The sequence below is a fragment of the Stegostoma tigrinum genome, chromosome 6 (assembly GCF_030684315.1).
Source record: "Stegostoma tigrinum isolate sSteTig4 chromosome 6, sSteTig4.hap1, whole genome shotgun sequence".
NCBI lineage: Eukaryota > Metazoa > Chordata > Chondrichthyes > Orectolobiformes > Stegostomatidae > Stegostoma > Stegostoma tigrinum.
The window spans coordinates 50,513,846-50,534,050 of record NC_081359.1 but is presented as its reverse complement, the minus strand read 5'-3'; the positions used below and the strand labels follow the sequence as shown (position 1 = coordinate 50,534,050).

The window sequence follows — 20,205 nt, the reverse complement described above, 5'->3', positions numbered from 1 at the left end:
TCAATACACAGAACAAGATCTGCAAATTGTCTTTACGTTCCCCCACTCCCCAATACATCTTCATTTCCCACCCATGTGAAAAATAAGATGCAGGTAGTGCTGTGAAGAAGTTACACTGAGGTTTCATAATACAGTTTCAGAAGGCAAACTGATTTCTTTTTTCATTTATTTGTGTGATGTGGGTGTCAATGGCTGGGCCAGCATGTATCGCCTGCTCCTCATTACCATGAGGAGATGATGGTGACCTACTTTCTTGAACCACTGCGGTCCTTGTGCTGTTGGAAAACTCACAGTGCCATTAGGGAGGAAAATATCGGGATTTTGACCCAACAACATTAGAGGAACAGCAGTACATTTCCAAGTCAAGGTGGTGAATGGCTTAGAAGGTAACTTGAAGGTGGTGGTGTTCCCATGTATTTGTTGCCCTTGTTCTTCTAAATGGTCATGTTCGTTGGTTTGGAAGATGATGTCTAAGGATCTTGATGATGTATCTTGCAGATAATACACAATGCCACAACTGAGCACAAGTGGTAGAAGGACTGAATGTTTATAGATGTGGCACCAATGAAATGGTTGTCTTTGTTATATGTGTTGTCAAGTTCCGTGAGTGTTGTTAGAAGTGTACACATTCAGGCAAGTGGGGAGTATCCCACCACACTCCTGAGTTTAGTCTTTTAGACTGTGGACAGGCTTTGGAGGGACAGGGGGTATATTACTTGCTGCAGTATTCATAGTCTCACCTGCTCCTACAGGAACTGTATTTATATGGCAAATCCAGTTGAGTTTCTGCTCAATGGTACCTGAACAATATTGATAGTGTGGAATTCAGTGATGGCTATACCATTAAATGTCAAGGAGCAGTGATCAGATTGTCTGTTATTGGAGATGGTCATAGTCTGGCATTCGTGTGGCACAAATTATTACTTGCCACTTTTCAGCCCAAGCCTGGATATTGTATCTGAATGCAGACCTCTTCAGCATATGAGATTACAAATAGTGCTGGACATTCCAGCCTCAGTAGTGAACACCCCTACTTTTGTCCTTATGATGGATGGAGGGTTATTGATGAAGCAGCTGAAGGATTTTGACTGAGGACATTACCCTGAGAAACTCCTGTGGAAATGTCCTGGAGCTCGGATGACTGATTTCCAGTGACCATAGCTATCTTCCTATTTGCCAGGCATGAATCCAAAGGAGAATTTGCCCCATAATACCCATTGATTCTAGTTTTGCTGGGTCTCCTGGATGCCATACTTGGTCAGTTGCCCCCTTGCTCTCAAGAACAGACGCTTTCAGTTCATCTCTGGAATTCAACTCTTTTGTCCATGTTTGAACCAAGGCAGTCATGAGGTTGAGGACCAAGTGCTCCATGGAGGATCCCAACTGGGCATCAGTGAGCAGTTTCTTGCAGTGCTGCTTGATAGCACAGTTGCTGACACCTTTCTTTACTGATGATCAACAATAGACTGAGGGGCAGTAATTGGCTGGTTTGGATTTGTCCTGTTGTGTAAAGGACATAGATTGACATTTTCCAGGCTGTCACGTAGATGCTAGTGTGATTGCTGTACTGGAACAGTTTGGCTTGGGGTGCAGCAAGTTCTGAAGCACGATTCTTCGGTATTATTGCCTTTAACTTGTTTAGATTATTCTTTATGTGATCTTATTTACTTGTTCATAAAAATATCAAGTATCAGAAAGGTGAATTAAGCAAGTTAATTGAAAGAGTGATTATTTTTATTTGTCTTTTTATTAAAAATTATGCATTTTGAATTTAGAGTTATGTGAAACCTAGCTTGATAAATCACAAGTTTTATTTTTGCAATTTGGTTACCATTAAAATTAGTTACTGAGCAAAATCACAATAGGCTATCAGAGTACATTTAACAAAAGAACACAAGCTTGTTTCATAAATGATGTATATGATTGTAGAATCCCCACAGTATGGAAAGAGGAGATTCAGCCCTTGAAGTCTGGACCGACACTCCAGAGAGAATCCCACCCAGAATCAGGCTTCTACCCTATTCCAGCTACCCTGCATTTATCGCGGCTAATCCGTCTTAATCTGCACATCCCTGGGCACTATGGACAATTTAGCGTGGCCAATCACCCAACCTGCACATTTTTAGATTATGGGAAGAAACCAGAGCACCTGGTGGAAACCCACATGGACAGGGGAAGAATGTGCAAACTTCACACAGTCACCCAAGGCTAGAACTGATGTGAGGCAGCAGTACTAACCACTGTGCCAACCTGACAATTGTTAGTGACAGTTTATATAAGCAAAAACAAAGATTGAAATGTTTATCAGCAATATCCTTTTATAGACACTCCAGCCCATTGAAGTATCAAACCTATTTTCACACTTAAATTTCTTAATGAATTGACTATGTTGTGCTTAATTTCTGTACATTCTGTCCCCAAGACAAACACTAACTCATTTGACTATTATCACTTCCACAGAACTGTAAACCAAAAACCCATTTACTGCCAATTTCTAACCAAAGATCCCAAATTATAACAACATATTCCTAAATAACAAACACCTTTATTTAAAAGTATTGTGATTGAACTCTTGAGAATCTATTGACAACAAGCAATGGGCGGATGAGATCATCCCACCTAATATTTAGAACTTGAGATGACATGCTTTTGAGTGAACTTTCCCAATTCCATTTCATAACTTAAAAATACTTTAGAAAATATAAACATTTCAACCTGGTTTCATTCCTATTGCAAAAGTAAATCTTGAAACTTTCCACACTAGCAATAGATGGTACAGCAATTATTTTAAGAAGATATAATTTATTAAGCCTTCATAGCTGATCAATGTCTATCTTGACAGATTAATTTCAGTAAGCACATTACATTGTAACCATGTATCACTAATGCAAGCTGAATGCTCGTATTTAATATAATTGATAAATGTGGAATTTGACATTTTTAATTAACTTTTTCTCCCGTAGGCACATCATTTATGCTCCCAGCACTCACAATAAGTATGCAGGAGAATCTTTTCCAGGAATCTATGATGCATTATTTGACATAGCAAATGCTGCAGATGAACACAAAGCCTGGCAACAAGTGAAGGAGCAGATTGCTGTTGCATCCTTTACAGTGCAAGCATCTGCTGGAACATTGGAGGAAGTATAATTTTATTTCATTTTACATTTTTGAGAAGTTAAATTAGGAGTTTATGAAGTGACATGAAGACATCTCATCATGAGTAATCATTTGCAGAAACAACCTGTTAAAGCTCAATATTAAATACAATATGCACACTATTCATCAGTTGTATACTAAAACTTTGGGTAGTTGGCTGGGCAGGTGGTTTGCAATCAGAGTGATACCAACAGCATGTGTTCAATTCCTGTACCAACTGAAGTTGCTATGAAAGATTTTTCATTCTCAAACCAGCCTGTTGCCTGAGGTTTTTTTACCTTCAGGTTAAATCATTGTCTCTCTCTCTCTAATGAGACAGTAACCTATGGTCCAGTAGCACTAAGGTAACTCTACCTTTATATTTTAAAACCTACCCAGCTAAATAAGTTGTGCTGTTTTACTTTTCACTAGTCAATTATCAATTCACAGCACAAGATTCCAGGCAATATGTAACATTATAGAGAAAACATAACTGCAGAAGAACAAAACATATTTTGTTCAGTTCATATACAAAATTGAGAAACTATGAATATCTCAATAACTTGTAATTAACATTCACGTGGTTACAAGAAGCAATCAAAAATGTGCAAGTAATAATTTATCAGTATAGAGTAGCATCAACTCTGAACATTGACATTGTGTGTTGTCCATTTAATGCAGATAAACCTGGGATTCTGATTAAGTTTGGTAATGTTTTATTAGCACAATTTAATAAAGAATATATTCAACAACTGTTATAATATTATAGGAAATATAAAAATGTTCTTCAATATTTCATCTATATTTTAGAATTATAGTGCGCTTCAAAAACTTGTAAATAGAGGGTTTTGACTAATTTTTAATTGATTGGATTTGAAAACAAAATAAACTATATGGTGTATTTTATGTGCACTGAATAAATTTTGATTAAATGCTAAACTTCCAGCAGCACCTGGTCAAATCACTGCCCCAGTGTCAAAATATACATTGGGAATGGATGTCATTTTCTCAGGTTGTAAGTGGGAAACAATGCTTCGCTAAGCTCTATTCTAGGACCACCTCTGCTTGCTGAGTATATCAACAACTTAATTTAAGGCAAAATGGGGTAGTGCCAATGAATGGTATTGTTCACTTCCCTGTGGAAATATACTTGGTCAACATTTCAAGTTTGAAGAAAAGGATAGCATAGTGGCAGAGTGGTTAACACTGCGACCTCACAGCACCAGAGACATGGGTTCAAGTCCATCCTTGGAAGACTGTCTGTGTGGAGTTTGCATGTTCTCCCTGTGTCTGCACGGGTTTCTGCTAGGTGCTTCACTTTCCTCCCACAGTCCAAAGATGTACAGGTTAAGTGGTTTGGCCGTGTTACTTTGTACAGGGTTGTGTAGGCTAGATGGGTGAGCCATGGCAAACGTAGGGTAGGGGATTGTCTGGGTGGGATGTTCCTGGGTTGGTGCAGACTTGATAGACTGAATGGCTCCTTTCTGAACTCTAGGGATTCTATGAAAAGAGCTGAGCCACATCAATTTATGAAACTAGTTACATTCTAGAAATGGGTTTATCCTATTAATGTCTTTACTGGAAGTGGAAATGAACAGATATGGTTTGGATTTGAATTTTTTTGCATTTTTATCTTACTAACTGAATCCAACTGTTACCATTATTGAACTAAAAAAAAACTGGCTCTTGATACTGAGATTACTGTCCATGTGGAGAATAAATCCAAAATTATATTAGGCTGTACTAATTCAATATTATTTCTTAAATGCAATATCTTTGTATTTTTGTATGATCTTCTTTGCACATAATTAACATTTTCAGTGTTAATTCAGACAAGGCAATTAACTCAAACTTTGTATTTACATAAAATTTTAAAATTCATATGTCATTAAACTTATTTAAATACACTTTGCAAATGCCTATTCATTATTTTTTCTATCAAATTCTGTGTCTCTGAGAAATCTAAAGCTTCAATCGTAACTGGCAGCTGAAAGCAAAATCATGGCTCCCCAAATGTTTTGTCCCTACAGTTGTTAACATGCTGCAATCCAACTGTCCACTGTGATTTAAAAAAAACTTCAAAATGTCAGAATGTCTTATTTATTCTTCGCAGCTAACTTCAGCAAAATACAAAGCCACAAGCGGGTTCACCAGTTCTTGGACATGGAGTCGCAGGTAGTTTGGATAGTGAAGAAGGCATTTGGTATACTTGCCTTTACTGGTCAGTCCATTGACTGTAGGAGTTGGGAGGTCATGTTGCAACTATGCAACATTGGTTACGCCACTTTGGGAATAATGCATTCAGTTCTGGTCTCGCTGCTATAGGAAGGATGTTTTGAAGCTTGAAAGGGTTCAGGAAAGATTTAAAAGGATCTTGCCAAGGTTGAAGGGTTTGAGCTATAGGGAGAGGCTGAATAGGCTGGGGCTATTTTCTCTGGAGCGTCAGAGACTAAGGGGCGACCTTGTAGAAGTTTATAAAATGATAAGGGGCATGGACAGGCTGAATGGCCAAGTTTGTTTTCCCACAGTAGTGGGGTCCAAAACTAGAGGGCAAAGGTTTAAGGTGAGAGGGGAAAGATTTAAAAGGGACTTAAGGGGCAACCTTTTCACAAAGTGGGTGGTGCATGTATGGAATGAGCTGCCAGAGGAAGTAGTGGAGGCTGATACAATTAGAACATTTAAAATGCATCTGGATGGGTATATGAATAGGAAGGGTTTAGAGGGATAACAGCCAAATGCTGGCAAATGGGACTAGATTCATTTAGGATATCTGACCAAAGAGTCTGTTTCTATGCTGTACACCTCTACAACTCTAAACTAGAGGCTGTGGCAGCAAATGAATTGGTATTACCCACATAATTGAAATGCAAACAGATTTTAAAACTTCTTGGAATACACTTCACCTAGAAAATTCTACCAGTCTATGAAAGTCAGTTCTCAAAGTGTTGTATAAACATAGACAACAATGAAAAGCTGAAAGCAGCTTTGCTGCTGTGTGATGGAAGTTGTACAAAATATACTAACAGCTTTTTGAATTTTGATGTGTTCAAAAGAAGGAAGAGTGGAAGTGTGACTTAAGTGTACCAGTTGCAAGGAGATATATTACTGCAGTCATGGATTGGGAGACATACTGGAGTGGTAATGGGATAAGATGTAAGATTTTTAAATATTTGAGTTTATGACAGGAAGTGTAACACTTTCAGTAATTAGCTTTAATTTGGCTTTAGAGCAAAGAATTCAAAATTTCAGTTGAGAAGAATTGTATTGAGTTCTGAAGCAAGTATTAGTTTCTCCCTTAGCAGGTTTATTATTTATATTCTGAGGAAATTGGTCACTGTGCCAGCAGTCTTTCTTCTAGTTTGTGAAGTTTTTTAAGCCACGAGTACTTGGGACAGAATTCTTCAGGTTGTTAGAATTGAAAATTTTAAACATGAAACTTGTAAAATGTTAATGCTTGGTGAGGAATCAAAATTGCTTGAACAGTTCAAAAAAGAGAAAATGGAAGGAATTGGTCAAGTGAAAATTTTGAAGAGTTGAGACAGGAAGACTATTTCTCTGTACTTGATTGTTTATAATGAATAATGTTGAGGAACAATTTGAAACTTGTTTTAATGTTTCTGTTAAGAACCTTCTAACTAGCTTGATTTATTTGTTTCCCTTCTTTTGAGTAATAAATTCATGTTCAGAAAGAACTTCTGTATCCTCATATGAAAATTTTTGGTGACTAACTTTCGTACTTACAAACTAACTAACTAAACACACAGAAGGAAATAACCTATCAACCCAGGTTTCAATCTGGAATCTGACCTGTCTCATTATAATATCAGAATTAAGATCAATAATAAAATGCAGTTAAAATGCAGTGTTTGTACTTTTTTAATGTATTCACATGCAATCACGGGAGAAGAGCAACTAAGACTTGAAACAAAAACATGTTTATGAAGTACAGCACTGTAGACAATCTCAAAACTTTCCAAATTTCTTCAGTGGAAATATGTGCCCAATCTTGCCTCTCCCACAGGCTCTTGCAATTTCTAACCTACCATTCATGATACCACTGACAGTCTATAGTGATAATGGGAACTGCAGATGCTGGAGAATCCAGGATAATAAAATGTGAGGCTGGATGAACACAGCAGGCCCAGCAGCATCCCAGGAGCACAAAAGCTGACGTTTCGGGCCTAGACCCTTCATCAGATGAAGGGTCTAGGCTCGAAACGTCAGCTTTTGTGCTCCTGGGATGCTGCTGGGCCTGCTGTGTTCAGCCTCACATTTTATTACCACTGACAGTCTTGCAGGTTTTAAGATATGATTCTAAATCCTGTGATTTGTTTGACTTTGAAAATGGTTCAGCCAATGCCCCAGTGTTTGGCTTTTTAAGTGCAGTGAGAAAAACTGTCAATAGCGCCATCAACTGTAGTGTTTCTGAAATCAAATCCTCAGACAATTAAAACAGTTATTACAAACCATAACATGCAGTCCTCTTCATATTCATTTGTAAGAAAAAAGGCATTTACTTTGTTTTAAGACTTTTAGTATTTGGAAAATATATTTTAAAAATAGGTTCACTGAATAAATTTGTGTACTAGGTGTGAGATCTTGATACCTAGTATCAGAAATAAAGTTGTTACTTGATACATACATAAGAAAGCTCTTTGGATTCTTGTAATTTATCAGAAAGTCTCATGATGCAACATGTAAAGACAACATCTTTGAGCCAGAAGCTTTAGTTTCAAATTCTATTCCAGGACCCAATGTTTTAAAATTACTTTTTAAAGTCAGGGGCTTCCCTTTGAAGACATGAGATTTTTTTCTTTCTCAGAGGATTGTGTGAATTTGAAACTCTGTACCTCAGAAATCAGTTGAGTTAGGGTCATCAATTTTTTTTAAGATAGAAGTAAACATTGTTGTTAGGCAAGAAAATCAAAGGTTATTGGGGATAATAGAACTGAAATTTGGAATACAAGCAATTCAACCAGGATCTTATTGATGGGCATAGCAGGCTTGATGGGTTGAATGATCTACTTTTGTTCCTGTTTTGTATGTTTGTAAGGCAAAGCCTCATATTATTAAAAACTGTTTGCTGGCTGATATAATAATTAGCAAATTCTAAAGCCCTTAATCGTGAAGCATGTCTGTTGTATGCCTGCATTTCACAGTACTTTTAAACAACCCAAAATAAAATAACTGTTTTACTTTCAGCAGGGTTGTAGAACAGCTTTCATGATATGAATAGAATCTTCACTGAAGGAAATAAAGATGGTTTAAGGAAATACTTTTTTTAAGATTTATTTCCATTCAGCATATGAAAGACCTGGTGCAAATGTGTTCGAATTATGAGCAGCAAGATAAAAATACACTATGACATTATCAAAGTTTTTGGGCATGTTATAAATATCAAAGCAGCTCCATAATAAAATAACCAGAATAAATTATTTGATTTAAATACTGATCTTGTGAAAACTATTTCTCATCCAATGTCAAAACTAAGCTAGTAATTGAGTGTGAGGCTGGATGAACACAGCAGGCCAAGCAGCATCTCAGGAGCACAGATGCTGCTTGGCCTGCTGTGTTCATCCAGCCTCACATTTTATTATCTTGGAATTCTCCAGCATCTGCAGTTCCCATTATCTCTAGTAATTGAGTGTTGGTTTCAGCTAACAGTCATGTGAGGGATTTTATCAAATACTTTTTGAAGGATACATAGGGCAGGATATGTAGTGTGGGCAATGCAGACTGCATTTGGATAAGACTGTGAAAATGGAAATGCCTGATTCATGATGTTGAGGAAAAACATCTGATTATCCCTGAGTGTTAAAATGGTGAGTTCTGAATCTCCGTCATGAATAGCTACTGACTTATTTCCATGAATTTGCATCTCATTGTTATCTAAACTAATTTCACTTCCATGCAGCTCCAGTTCTCCTTATCCAAGAAACTAAACAGCACCAATCCCCAAATGTAAGTTAGAACAGTTACCTAGAGATAGCAACTCACTGTTTGATTCTCCGAGCGTTCATACAACTTTGTCTTCACCACATTTCAGCAAGCTTCATGGGCAATGTTCTCTTACAATTCTTAATCCGTGCAAGTGGACAAAGTCGGAAGTCACACAACACATCCTCTGAAGGAGGTGAAGGCACTTCCATATCCATGCAAGTGGGCATCAGAAATCCCAGCCTCAACACATCATCTGCTTTTGGAACAATGACAGGCCACTTTAGCCCTTCAAGATTTCATTTTGGAGCTCAGGGACACGTTACTTATAGAACATAGAGCAGTAGAGCATAGTACAGGCCCTTTGGCTGACGATGTTGTGCCGACCTATTATCCTACTTTAAGATCAACTAAGCTGCATACCCTTCATTTTACTATCATCAATGTGTCTATCGAAGAGTCGCTTAAATGTCCCTAATGTATCTGACTCCTACTACCACTGGCAGTGCATTCCACGCACCCTCCATTCTCTATGTAAAGAACCTACCTCTGACATCTCCCCCATACCTTCCTCTAATCACTTTAAAATTATGCCCCCTTGTGGTAGTCTTTTCTACTCTGGGAAGAAGTCTTTGACTATCCACTCTATCTTTGCCTCACTATCTTGTACACTTCTATCAAGTCGCCTCTCATCCTCCTTCGCACCAATGAAAATTGAGGATTGGCTGTCTAACAGAAGGCAGAGAGTTGGGATAAAAGGCTCTTTTTCGGAATGGCAACTGGTGACAATGGTGTCCCGCAGAGATCAGTGTTGGGGTCGCAGCTGTTCACTTTATACATTAATGATCTGGATGAAGGGACTGGGGGCATTCTGGCAAAGTTTGCCGATGATATGAAGTTAGGTGGACGGGCAGGTAGTACTGAGGAGGTGTGGAGGCTGCAGAAAGATTTAGACAGTTTAGGAGAGTGGTCCAGGAAATGGCTGATGAAATTCAACGTGTGCAAATGCAAGGTTTTACACTTTGGAAAAAAGAATACAGGCATAGACTATTTTCTAAACTTTAAGAAAATCCATAAAGCAGAAGTACAAAGGGATCTGGGAGTGCTAGTCCAGGATTCTCTAAAGGTTAACTTGCCGGTGGAGTCCGTGATTAAGAAAGCGAATGTAATGTTGTCACTTATCTCAAGAGAGTTGGAATATAAAAGCAGTGATGTGCTTCTGAGATTTTATAAAGTTGTAGTTAGGCCCCATTTAGAATACTGTGTCCAAGTTTGGGCCCCACACTTCAGGAAGGACATATTGGCACTGGAGCGTGTCCAGTGGAAATTCACACGGACGATCCCTGGAATGGTAGGCCTAACATACGATGAATGGTTGAAGATCCTGGGATTGTATTCATTAGAGTTTACAAGGTTGAGGGGAGATCTAATAGAAACTTACAAGATAACGCATAGCTTAGAAAGGGTGGACGCTGGGAAGTTGCTTCCATTAGGCAGGGAGACTAGGACCTGCAGGCGCAGCCTTAGAATTAGAGGGGATCAATTTAGAACGCAAATGAAGAGACGTTTCTTCAGCCAGAGAGTGGTGGGCCTTTGGAATTCGTTGCCATGGTGCGCAGTGGAGGCCGGGATGTTAAATGTCTTCAGGGCAGAGATTGATAAATTCTGGATCTTGCAAGGAATCAAGGGCCACGGGGACAGTGCAGGTAAGTAGAGTTGAAATGCCCATCAGCCATGATTAAATAGTAGAGTGGACTCAATGGGCTGAATGGCCTTAATTCCACTCCTAATGTTAGGTTCGTTTTCGTAGACCCTCACGGACTTGATGCAATAACAAGGCACTGACCTGTTTAGAAAAACACAAATCTTTTATTACAAAGCAAGTACAAGCTGTGGAGAATCGCTTTACTCAACTTGGCACAGAGTGCAGAGTCTCGTAAGCAATTCTCTCCGAGCAGCGAACAGTCTCCACTTTTCATACCTGATCAGGTGCATAATACATAAAGCAATTTTACATCTCACAATGACATGATACATGAAACAATTACAATAACAGACAATGACATGATACAAAACAACTACTAAATTGAAAACATAAAGAGAGCAGGACATAGTTATCGATCGTTCGCGAAGTGACTGCTAATGACAGGAATTCCAAGTTGCCGAAGTGGCAGAATGTAATTTCAAGCCTCCGAAGTGTCTGGCTTGAACAAAAGTCAGTGCCCTGGCTCCTTTGTCAGGAACAGAAGTTACATACTTCAGAAGTCTCACACCTTTACAAATGCTCCTCATTTAACTTTATTTGAGACAGTTTCCACATACCCACCCCCATGCAGGAAGATAAAGATTTGCACAGTTTAACTCTAATTCTATTCAGGCAGGAAGCTTAAGGCATTGTCTGCATACCTATGTGTAGGCAGATATGGAGTTACAAAATTTTACGCCTAATTTCTAGTTGGGCAGGAAGTTTTAAGGCAGTGTCTCCATACCATGTGTAAGCAGATAAAGGACATTAATTTATAGAAATATAGAAATCAATGGGATGTTATCCCAATAACATCTCACTATGTCTTATGGTCTTATGCTCTTAAAAAAGCCCTTACACTCTCAACCTTTCCTCACAAGACCTGCCCTCCAGTCCAGGCAGCATCCTGGTAAATCTCCTCTACACCCTCTCTAAAGCTTCCACATCCTTCCTATAATGAGGTGACCAGAACTGAACACAATATTCCACGTGTGGTCTAACCAGGGTTTTATAGAGCTGCAGCATAACCTTGAGGCTCTTAAAAACTCAAATCCCCTGCCAATAAAAGTCAACACACCATACGCTTTCTTAATAACTCTATTAACTTGGATGGCAATTTTGAGGGACCTATGGACTTGAACCCCAAGATCCCTCTGTTCCTCCACTCTGCCAAGAAACCTGTCATTAACCCTTTGTAACCTAAACAGCCCTCCACACTGTTCACAACTCCACCAACTTTTGTGTCATTGGCAAACTTACTGACCCACCCTTCCGCTTCCTCATCCAAGTCATTTATAAAGATGACAAAGAGCAGAGGTTCCAGAACAGGTCCTTGCAGAACACTACTGGTCACCGAGCTCCAGGCTTACATCTACCACCACTCTCTGTCTTCTATTGGGCAGCCAATTCTGTATCCAGATGGCCAAATTTCCCTGAATCCCATGCCTCTTTACCTTCTGAATGAACCTACCATAGGGAACCTTATCAAATGCCTTGCTAAAAACTGTATACACCACACCCACTGCTCTACATTCATCAATGTGTTTTGTCACATCCTCAAAGAATTCAATAAGGCTTGCGAGGCATAGCCTGTCCCTCACAAAGACATGCTGACTATTTCTAATCAAACTATGCCTTTCCAAATAAGCATAAATACTATCTCTCAGAATCCTCTCTAATAATGTGCCTACCACAGAAGAAAGAGTGACTGGTCTATAATTCCCAGGATTATCCTTATTCCCTCTCTTGAACACCCTCCAATCATTTGGTACTACTCCAGTGGACAGTGAGGAAGCAAAGATCAGTGTCAAAGGTGCAACAATCTCTTTCCTCACTTCACATAGTAATGTTGGATATATCCCATCTGGCTCAGGGAACTTATCTATCCTCACATTTTTCAAAATTTCCAGCACATCCTCCTACCTAACAGCAATCCATTTGAGCATATCAGCCTGTCTCACACTGTTCTCACAAACAACAAGGTCCCTCTCGCTGTTAAATACTGAATCAAAGTATTCATTAAGGTCCTCCCCTACCTCCTCTGACTCCAGGTACGAATTCCCACCACTATCCCTGATCAAGGCTGAAGGGCCTGTTCTGTGCTGTGCTGTTCTATGTTCTAACCCTACCCCCATGCTGGTCATCCTCTTGTTCCTCACATAAGTATAGAATACATTGGGGTTTTCCTTAATCCTACATACCAAGGCTTTTTCATGCACTCTTCTAGCTCTCCTAAGTCCATTCTTCAGTTCCTTCCTGGCTACCTTGTAACCCACTAAAGCCTTGTCCAATCCTTGTTTCCTCAATGGTAAGCTTCTTTCTTCCTCTTGAATAGATGTTCCACATGTCTTGTCATCCAAGGTTCCTTCACCTTACTGTGCCTTCCTTGCCTCAGTGGGACAAGCCTATCCAGTATCTGTAGCACGTACTGGATAGGGTTAGGGTTAGGGTTTCCATGTTTCTGTTCCCTGAGAACATCTGTTCCCAATTTATACTCTGCAGTTCCTGCCTAAGAGCATTGTAGTTCCCCCCACCTCCCCAATTAAATACGTTCCCATGCCATCTGCTCCTATCCCTCTCCATGATTATAGCAAATGTCAGGAAGTTGTGATCACTATCACCAAAATGCTCTCGTGCTGAGAGACCTGATGCCTGGTCTGCTTCATTGTCAAGCACCAAATCCAATATGGCCTCCCCTCTAGTCGGCCTATCTACATATTGAGTCAGAAATCTTTCCTGGACACACCTGACAAAATCTGCTCCATTCAAACAAGTTGCATTTAGGAAGTTCCAGCTGACATTTGGGAAGTTGAAGTCATCCATGACAAAAACTCTATTACTTCTGCACCTTTCCAAAATCTGTCTCCCAATCTGTTCCTCAGTGTCTCCGTTGCTATTGGGGAGGTCTACAGAAAACTCCCAAAAAAGTGACTGCTCCCTTCCTGTTTCTGACTTCCACCCATACTGACTCAGTAGACAAACTCTCCTTGACAAACTCCCTTTCTGTAGCTGTGATACAATCCCTGATTAGCATTGCCACTCCCCCACCTCTTTTACCTCTCTCCCTATTTCTCTTGCAACACCTAAATCCTGGAACATCCAACAACCATTCCTGCCCCTTTGATATCCAAATGTCCATAATGGCCACAACGTTGTAGCCTTTAAGATCATCACTTTTATTCCTGACACTTGTTGTGTTAAAACAGACACACTTCAAGCCATTGCACTGACTGCACCTTTGCCCTAACAACTGTCTATCCTTTCTCACAAACACTTTGCATGCTGTATCTGCCTGTACACTGGCTACTCCATCCTCTGATCTGTCGCTCTGGTTCCCACCCCATGCCAAACTAGTTTAAATCCTCCCGAAGAGCTCAAGCAAACCCTCCCGCCCAAGATATTGGTGACCCTCCAGTTCTGGTGCAACCCATCCTTCCCATACATGTCCCACCTTCCCAAGAAGGTATTCCAATGATCAACATATCTCCTACACCAGTTCTGAAGGCACATGTTCAGCTGCAGTTGCTCTCTGTTCCTAGCTTCACTAGTCTGTGGCAACGGTAGTAATCCTGAGATTACTACTTTGTTCGTCCTGCCTTTTAGCGTCCAATCTAACTCCCTATATTCACTTTTCAGGTCCTCATCCCTTTTCCTAGCTATGTCATTGGCACTGATGTGTACCACGACTTCTGGTTGCTCACCACCCCCCCCAACCCCAAGAATCCTGTAGATTTGATCCAAGACATCCCTGACACTGGCACCGGGAGGCAACATACCATCCAGGAGTCTCACTCGCGACCACAGAATATCCTGTCTGTTCCCCTAACCATTGAATCTCCTATAACTTTCGTTGTCCCTGTACTGTCCACCTATTCCCTCCTCATCTCCTGACGGTCAACCAACTACCTTTATCCTATAACTTGACTGTGACTATGTCCCTATAACTCCTAACTATCACCGCCTCAGCCTCCCGAATGATCCAGAGTTCATCCAGCTCCAGTTCCCTAACGTGATCTGTGAGGAGCTGGAATTGGATGCACTTCAGGCAGGTAAAGTCAGCAGGGACACCAGTAGTGACCCTTAACTCCCACATCCTAGAAGAAGAGCATGCAACTGCCCTAACTTCCATCTTCTCTGCTCTAGATTGCCAAAATAGATAAGGAGAAACAAAAAAAAAGTGCTCACCTTACCAACCCTCACACACAGTCTTTTTCTTTGGCTAGAGGAGGAGGATGGATCGGAGACACTGCACGTATAGTGTTTTAGGTCTAGCCACTTCCCGAATATATTAGTTCACTTACCCAACAGTCACTGTGTCCGCGTTTGCTCCTGCTCAGCCTTTGCTCTGCCTACTCACATGGCAAGATTTTTATTCTGAAACCTTCCATTCCTCACTACCACCGGCTCACAATCTCACATCTCCTGTCGCTGAATTAGAGGCCAACGTCTCAGGGGGCAAGTCTTTTATACAGAAATCTTACCTTCCTAGCTGATACTGGTGTAGGAGGGAGGGCTTCAGATACTTCCTACTTCATACTGGAAGACAACATTGCGGATCTAACAACCTCACACTCTGAACTATCAATATGCAGGACAAGGCCTGTGGCATTTAAAGTTTACTTTTTGGAAGGGGGAGGATGCTTTGGTGGAAAAATGCTAGAAATATACTCTGAACACTTTGGTTCAGCAACATAAATCTACAAAGGGTTATATATTTCAAAGGTCCTTATTAAGGCATGACATTGGCCACCTTGTGTAGTTTCCATGTCACACTGTATCAGAGCATAATGTGATGCTTCATTGTTGTTGATGTAAGGGCTCTCGAGTAACATTTTTGAACTTGTGTTTTTTCTTGCATTTGCCACACATTATTGGCTCATGCATCTGAAATGGGTATGACAGAAGTGGATTCCTTCTGGTTTAGTGCACACATAAAAGTGGCTTAGTGGTTGAGTTGGGGCAGCAGATGTTTGTATTCGTCTGAACATACAATTCCTGCCCACGGTATGTGCTGTCTTCTATGTCACTTATCCTTGTTCATGTTTCACCTTAAGACCACTAGTGGTATTATCTCTGGGCTGTTAATCCAGAAACCCAGATAATGTCCTGGGGACCTGGGTTTGAATCCCGCCACAGCAGATGGTGGAATTCAAATTTCAATTTTAAAAATCTGCAATTAAGAATCTAATGATGACCATGAATCCATCGCCAATTGTCGGAAAAACCCATCTGGTTCACCAATGTCTTTTAGGGAAGGAAACTGCCATCCTTACCTGGTCTGGCCTAAATGTAACCTCAGACCCACAACAATGTAGTTGATTCTGAACTGCCCTCCAGACAATGAGGGATGGGTAATAAATGCGGCCTAGCTAGCAACACCCTCATCCTGTTAAAGAATAAAGAAAACAAAAAAAAAGTTAGAGAGAACAATTCCAATATAATCAGCAAGAACAACATCCAGCAGTTGCCACAGAAAATCCAGAGGGAAAAAAAAGGTAGCAGGTGAATATCCAGTAAGAGATGACTGAGTAATCAACATATATTGGTTTTATTGTCATTTGCTTCAGCTTTTGAAAACACAGTGTAGGTTCAGAATAAGGATGTTTTGGGCCATCATCACTGAACTGTGTCATCTGTTAGAACAGGATTTGTAACTCAGGACTTGATTATGATGTCAATGTTACAGATGTGGTTATTTTTTATGCTAACCTTTGTCGCAAGAACTAACAGGGACCTATGTGGTAGGAAAACTAATGGAGAAAATTCTGAAGAGGTAAAGTTCAACCACATAGGTCAGCGTGGGTAGGCAGAGAAGAGATTTGATTGAATTTTTCAAGGAGGTGACCAGGTATATAAAAGAGGGTAGTGCAGTTGATGTAGTTTACACAGATTTCAGAAAAGTCTTTTAACAAGGTCTTACTTGGGACACTTGGAAAGAAGGTAAAAGCACATAGAATTCAGGGCACCTTGGCAAAGTGGATCCAAAATTGGCTTATTGGTAGAAGACAGAAGATAGTGGTAGAAAATCATTTGTTTGATTGGAGGTCCACTTAAAAGTGGATAAATCCTCAGGTCTGGATGAAATCCCAGACTGCTGTGGCTCGCAAGTAAGGAAATTACGTAGAACCGAATCAAAGTTTTAATTCCTATTTGGTTTCAGGGGTAGAGAAGTGAAGAAGGGCTTAGGGGCTTAGTTGGTTTCCAGAGAACTAGGGAATAGCTGTGTGGTTCCACTTTTCAAGAAAAGTGGTCGAGATAAACAAGAGAATTACAGGCCAGTGATTCTCGCATCAATGATAGAGAAACTAATTGAAAAATTCTGAAGGAAAGATTTAATCTCTACTTGGAGAGGCAAGGTTTCATCAGGGATTGTGAAAATGGCTTTGTCAGAGGGAGGTTATATCAAACAAATACGAGTGAATTTTTCAAGGAGGTGATCAGGTGTGTAGATGAGGGAGGGCAGTTGATGCAGTTTCTATGGGTTTCAGCAAAGCCTTTGACAAGGTTCAATATAGGAGACTGATAAAGAAGATAAATGCGCATGGGATCCAGAGTAAATTATCTTAATTGTAGGAGACAGCGTGTGGTGTTAGAAACCTGCTCATATGACTGAAGAATGGCATTCAGTGGCAGATGGAATTTAATCCTGATAAGTGCAAGTTGATGCATTTTGTTATAAGTAACAAAAAGAAGTGCCCAATGAACAGAAGCATACTAGGAAGTTCAGAGGAACAGAAAGATCTTAGGGTGCTTGTCCATAGATCCCTGAAGGTGGCAGAAAAACTTAATAGGATAGTTACAAATGCAAACAGGGCACTTACCTTTATCAGTTGTGGCACTCATTGTAAGAGCAGGGAGGTTATATTGGAGCTGTACAGAATTTTGGTTAGACCACATCTGGAGTGCTGTGTGCAGTTCTGATCATGGCATTATAGGAAGATGTGATTGCACTGGAGGGGTTGCAGAGGAAATTAACTAGGTTGTTGCCTGGGATGGAGCAGTTTAGCTATGAAGAAAGTTTGGATAAGCTGAGGTTGTTTTCTTTACAGCAGAGAAAAGTCAATAACAATGAGGCATAATTTTAAGGTGAAAGGCAGGAGGTTTAGAGGGCATTTAGGAAAAAACAGAAAAAAGTCACCCAGAGGGTGATAGGAATCCTGGGTAAGTAGTTGAGGCAGGAAACATCATAACTTCCAAAAAGTACTTGGATGAACAACACAAATGTTATAATATTCAAAGCTCTGGGCCAAGTGCTGGAAACAGGGACTTGTGTGGGTTTACAGTAGCTTTTGTCAGTGCAAACTCAATAGGTCAAAGGGTCCCTTCAGTACTGTAATAATTTTATGATCTCCAGGTGTGCGTATATGGTAAGTTGCTGCTGGTAAGTCAACAGTACATACAGGCCTGGTTATTTTTGTAATTCTTCAACTTTTCAGTTGAATAGATGTTTCCTTGTGCATATGATTGAATGCTTGGGCTGATCCCACTTCAGGCTGAGTTTTAAATGGCTTTTTAAGATAGTTGATAAGGATTCAGTTAGCACAGCATATCCAAGCGGTACGCAGTGTAGTCAGTCTCTTGTAATGGTCAGCATTTTGGGTATTTTCTTAGGGCATCTCCTTTTGACCTTTCCATCATTGGTCAACACTTCAGAGTATGTGCACTGCAAAAATTCCCTAATATGTTTGAATACCCTGCAGGAAAGTGTTTAATCTGAGAGGCAATTAATCGTGCAGCTTCACTCAACAGACCATTGCACTATGAGAACTTCTCATTGTTTCCCAGACTTGAATAACAGTGTGTTTGTTTGAAGATGATAGAAAGAAAGATTCCCCTCGAAAGATATGTGAAAACATCACTGATCCCAAAATCTCACTCAGATGTGTCTGTGTTTTGTAGGCAGCCTGACTCCCTAGGCCATCTCCAAATACAACTGGCACATGGCAGCAGGAGTAGCTTCTGGCTCAAGGACAAGTTTTAGCACCCATTATAACGGTTGTTTATATCTCAAGGACATGAAGCCATGAAAATGATAAACAGGAAATGGCAGTGCCTGTACCACATGAAACCATGAAAACAGTGAAAAGGAGAAAGGATCAGTCAAGCAAAGGTGTACTCAAATCAGTCCAGTAGATTGTTCTCTGATCACATTGAAGAGTTGCTTTGTTTCTGATATTGCCCACGTAGGGTCATTGGAGCTGTCTCCGATGGATCCAAGCATTGAACTGACTGTTGTCTCTGTGTTCACGATCCTACATGTGTCCACAAAATTTGATGAGGAAACAAATACATCAGTTAAGTCCAGGACCAGCAGCAGTCAGGTGGCAGTAAATATGCAACAGCCTCCAAAAGCTGAGTTTCCAGCAAAAAGTGCCCTCATGGTGTGGAGAAAGCGCAAGAGTTATTTGCCTTTGATGAAATGCCCCTCAGAGGAAAGAGGGGCAATAGAACTGACAAATGTCTTGGGACACTGTTACAAAGCTGTCTCATCTGTTGCAGAATTCAAGACGTAGGCCCATTATACTGTCTACGGAGATAGTTGTCAGAATACCAATTCATGTGATACATTGTACAAACCATACAACAACTTTTGCCGCTGGGACCAACTAGGGCCATTAAATATCTCCTCAATATGAATTTGCTCTTGCTGACAGGTGTTCTCAGAGTTGTACCCCTTCAAGTTGGTTTCATCTGAACAATAGTCACTCATGCATTGACAAGCTAATTTTCTTTAATCAATGTGCCTGAGTCATAGAGATAAAAGAAGTGGAATGAAGGCATTCCTTTTGCAAGATAATTGAAGGATGGATTGTGAATAGGACCCTTCTCAAAATGCCTTCCTTAAAAAGATTGTGTGATCTTTTGTCAGCATGAAAGAAGTTTGCCATTCTTCTGACTCTACCAAAGATGGTTGCTCAGCCTCATCTTTTTGAGTGTATCAAAGATAATGATATCACACATGTATTTTTTGCACAAAAATTGATGTCACTTGATTACAGAGATTATTGTCTTTCCTAATCTCAGATTCTTTTCTGATTATTTAATGTTTTGAAAATGAAAATTAAAATAAAATGATTCTTAATCGAGCAAATAAACTTGTTTTTATCACTGAAATGTACTGTAAAATAAATATTTCTCTCACCTCATTGTTAGGGCTGTGAAAATTGTAATTGCTATTATCAATTCTTGTTTGTGATTTATCCAATTGATCTGCTTAATCCTGTTCTCTTTCAAAAAATTTACTAACTTGCTTTTTCTTTACCCTGTCATTAGATAAGTTACTTGTGAGTTAGTGAAACTACTGACAGAAGTCTTAATCTTGCTTCCCAGCCTAGCTTTTAACATACAATTTAAGGTCTATTTTCTCCTTCCTTTGTGAGAACAAA

General features: G+C 39.9%; 1 protein-coding gene across 1 annotated transcript in view; it reads left to right on the top strand.

The window, feature by feature from the left end:
• Nucleotides 1-4,984, top strand: part of naalad2 (N-acetylated alpha-linked acidic dipeptidase 2) — a 166,857-nt gene extending 161,873 nt beyond the window's left edge. The window contains exon 19 of the mRNA XM_059646558.1: nucleotides 2,964-4,984. Coding sequence (XP_059502541.1) covers nucleotides 2,964-3,150 — 187 coding nt within the window. The 3' untranslated portion in view covers nucleotides 3,151-4,984. The remainder of the gene's footprint in view (nucleotides 1-2,963) is intronic.
• The last annotated feature ends 15,221 nt before the right edge of the window (nucleotides 4,985-20,205 follow it).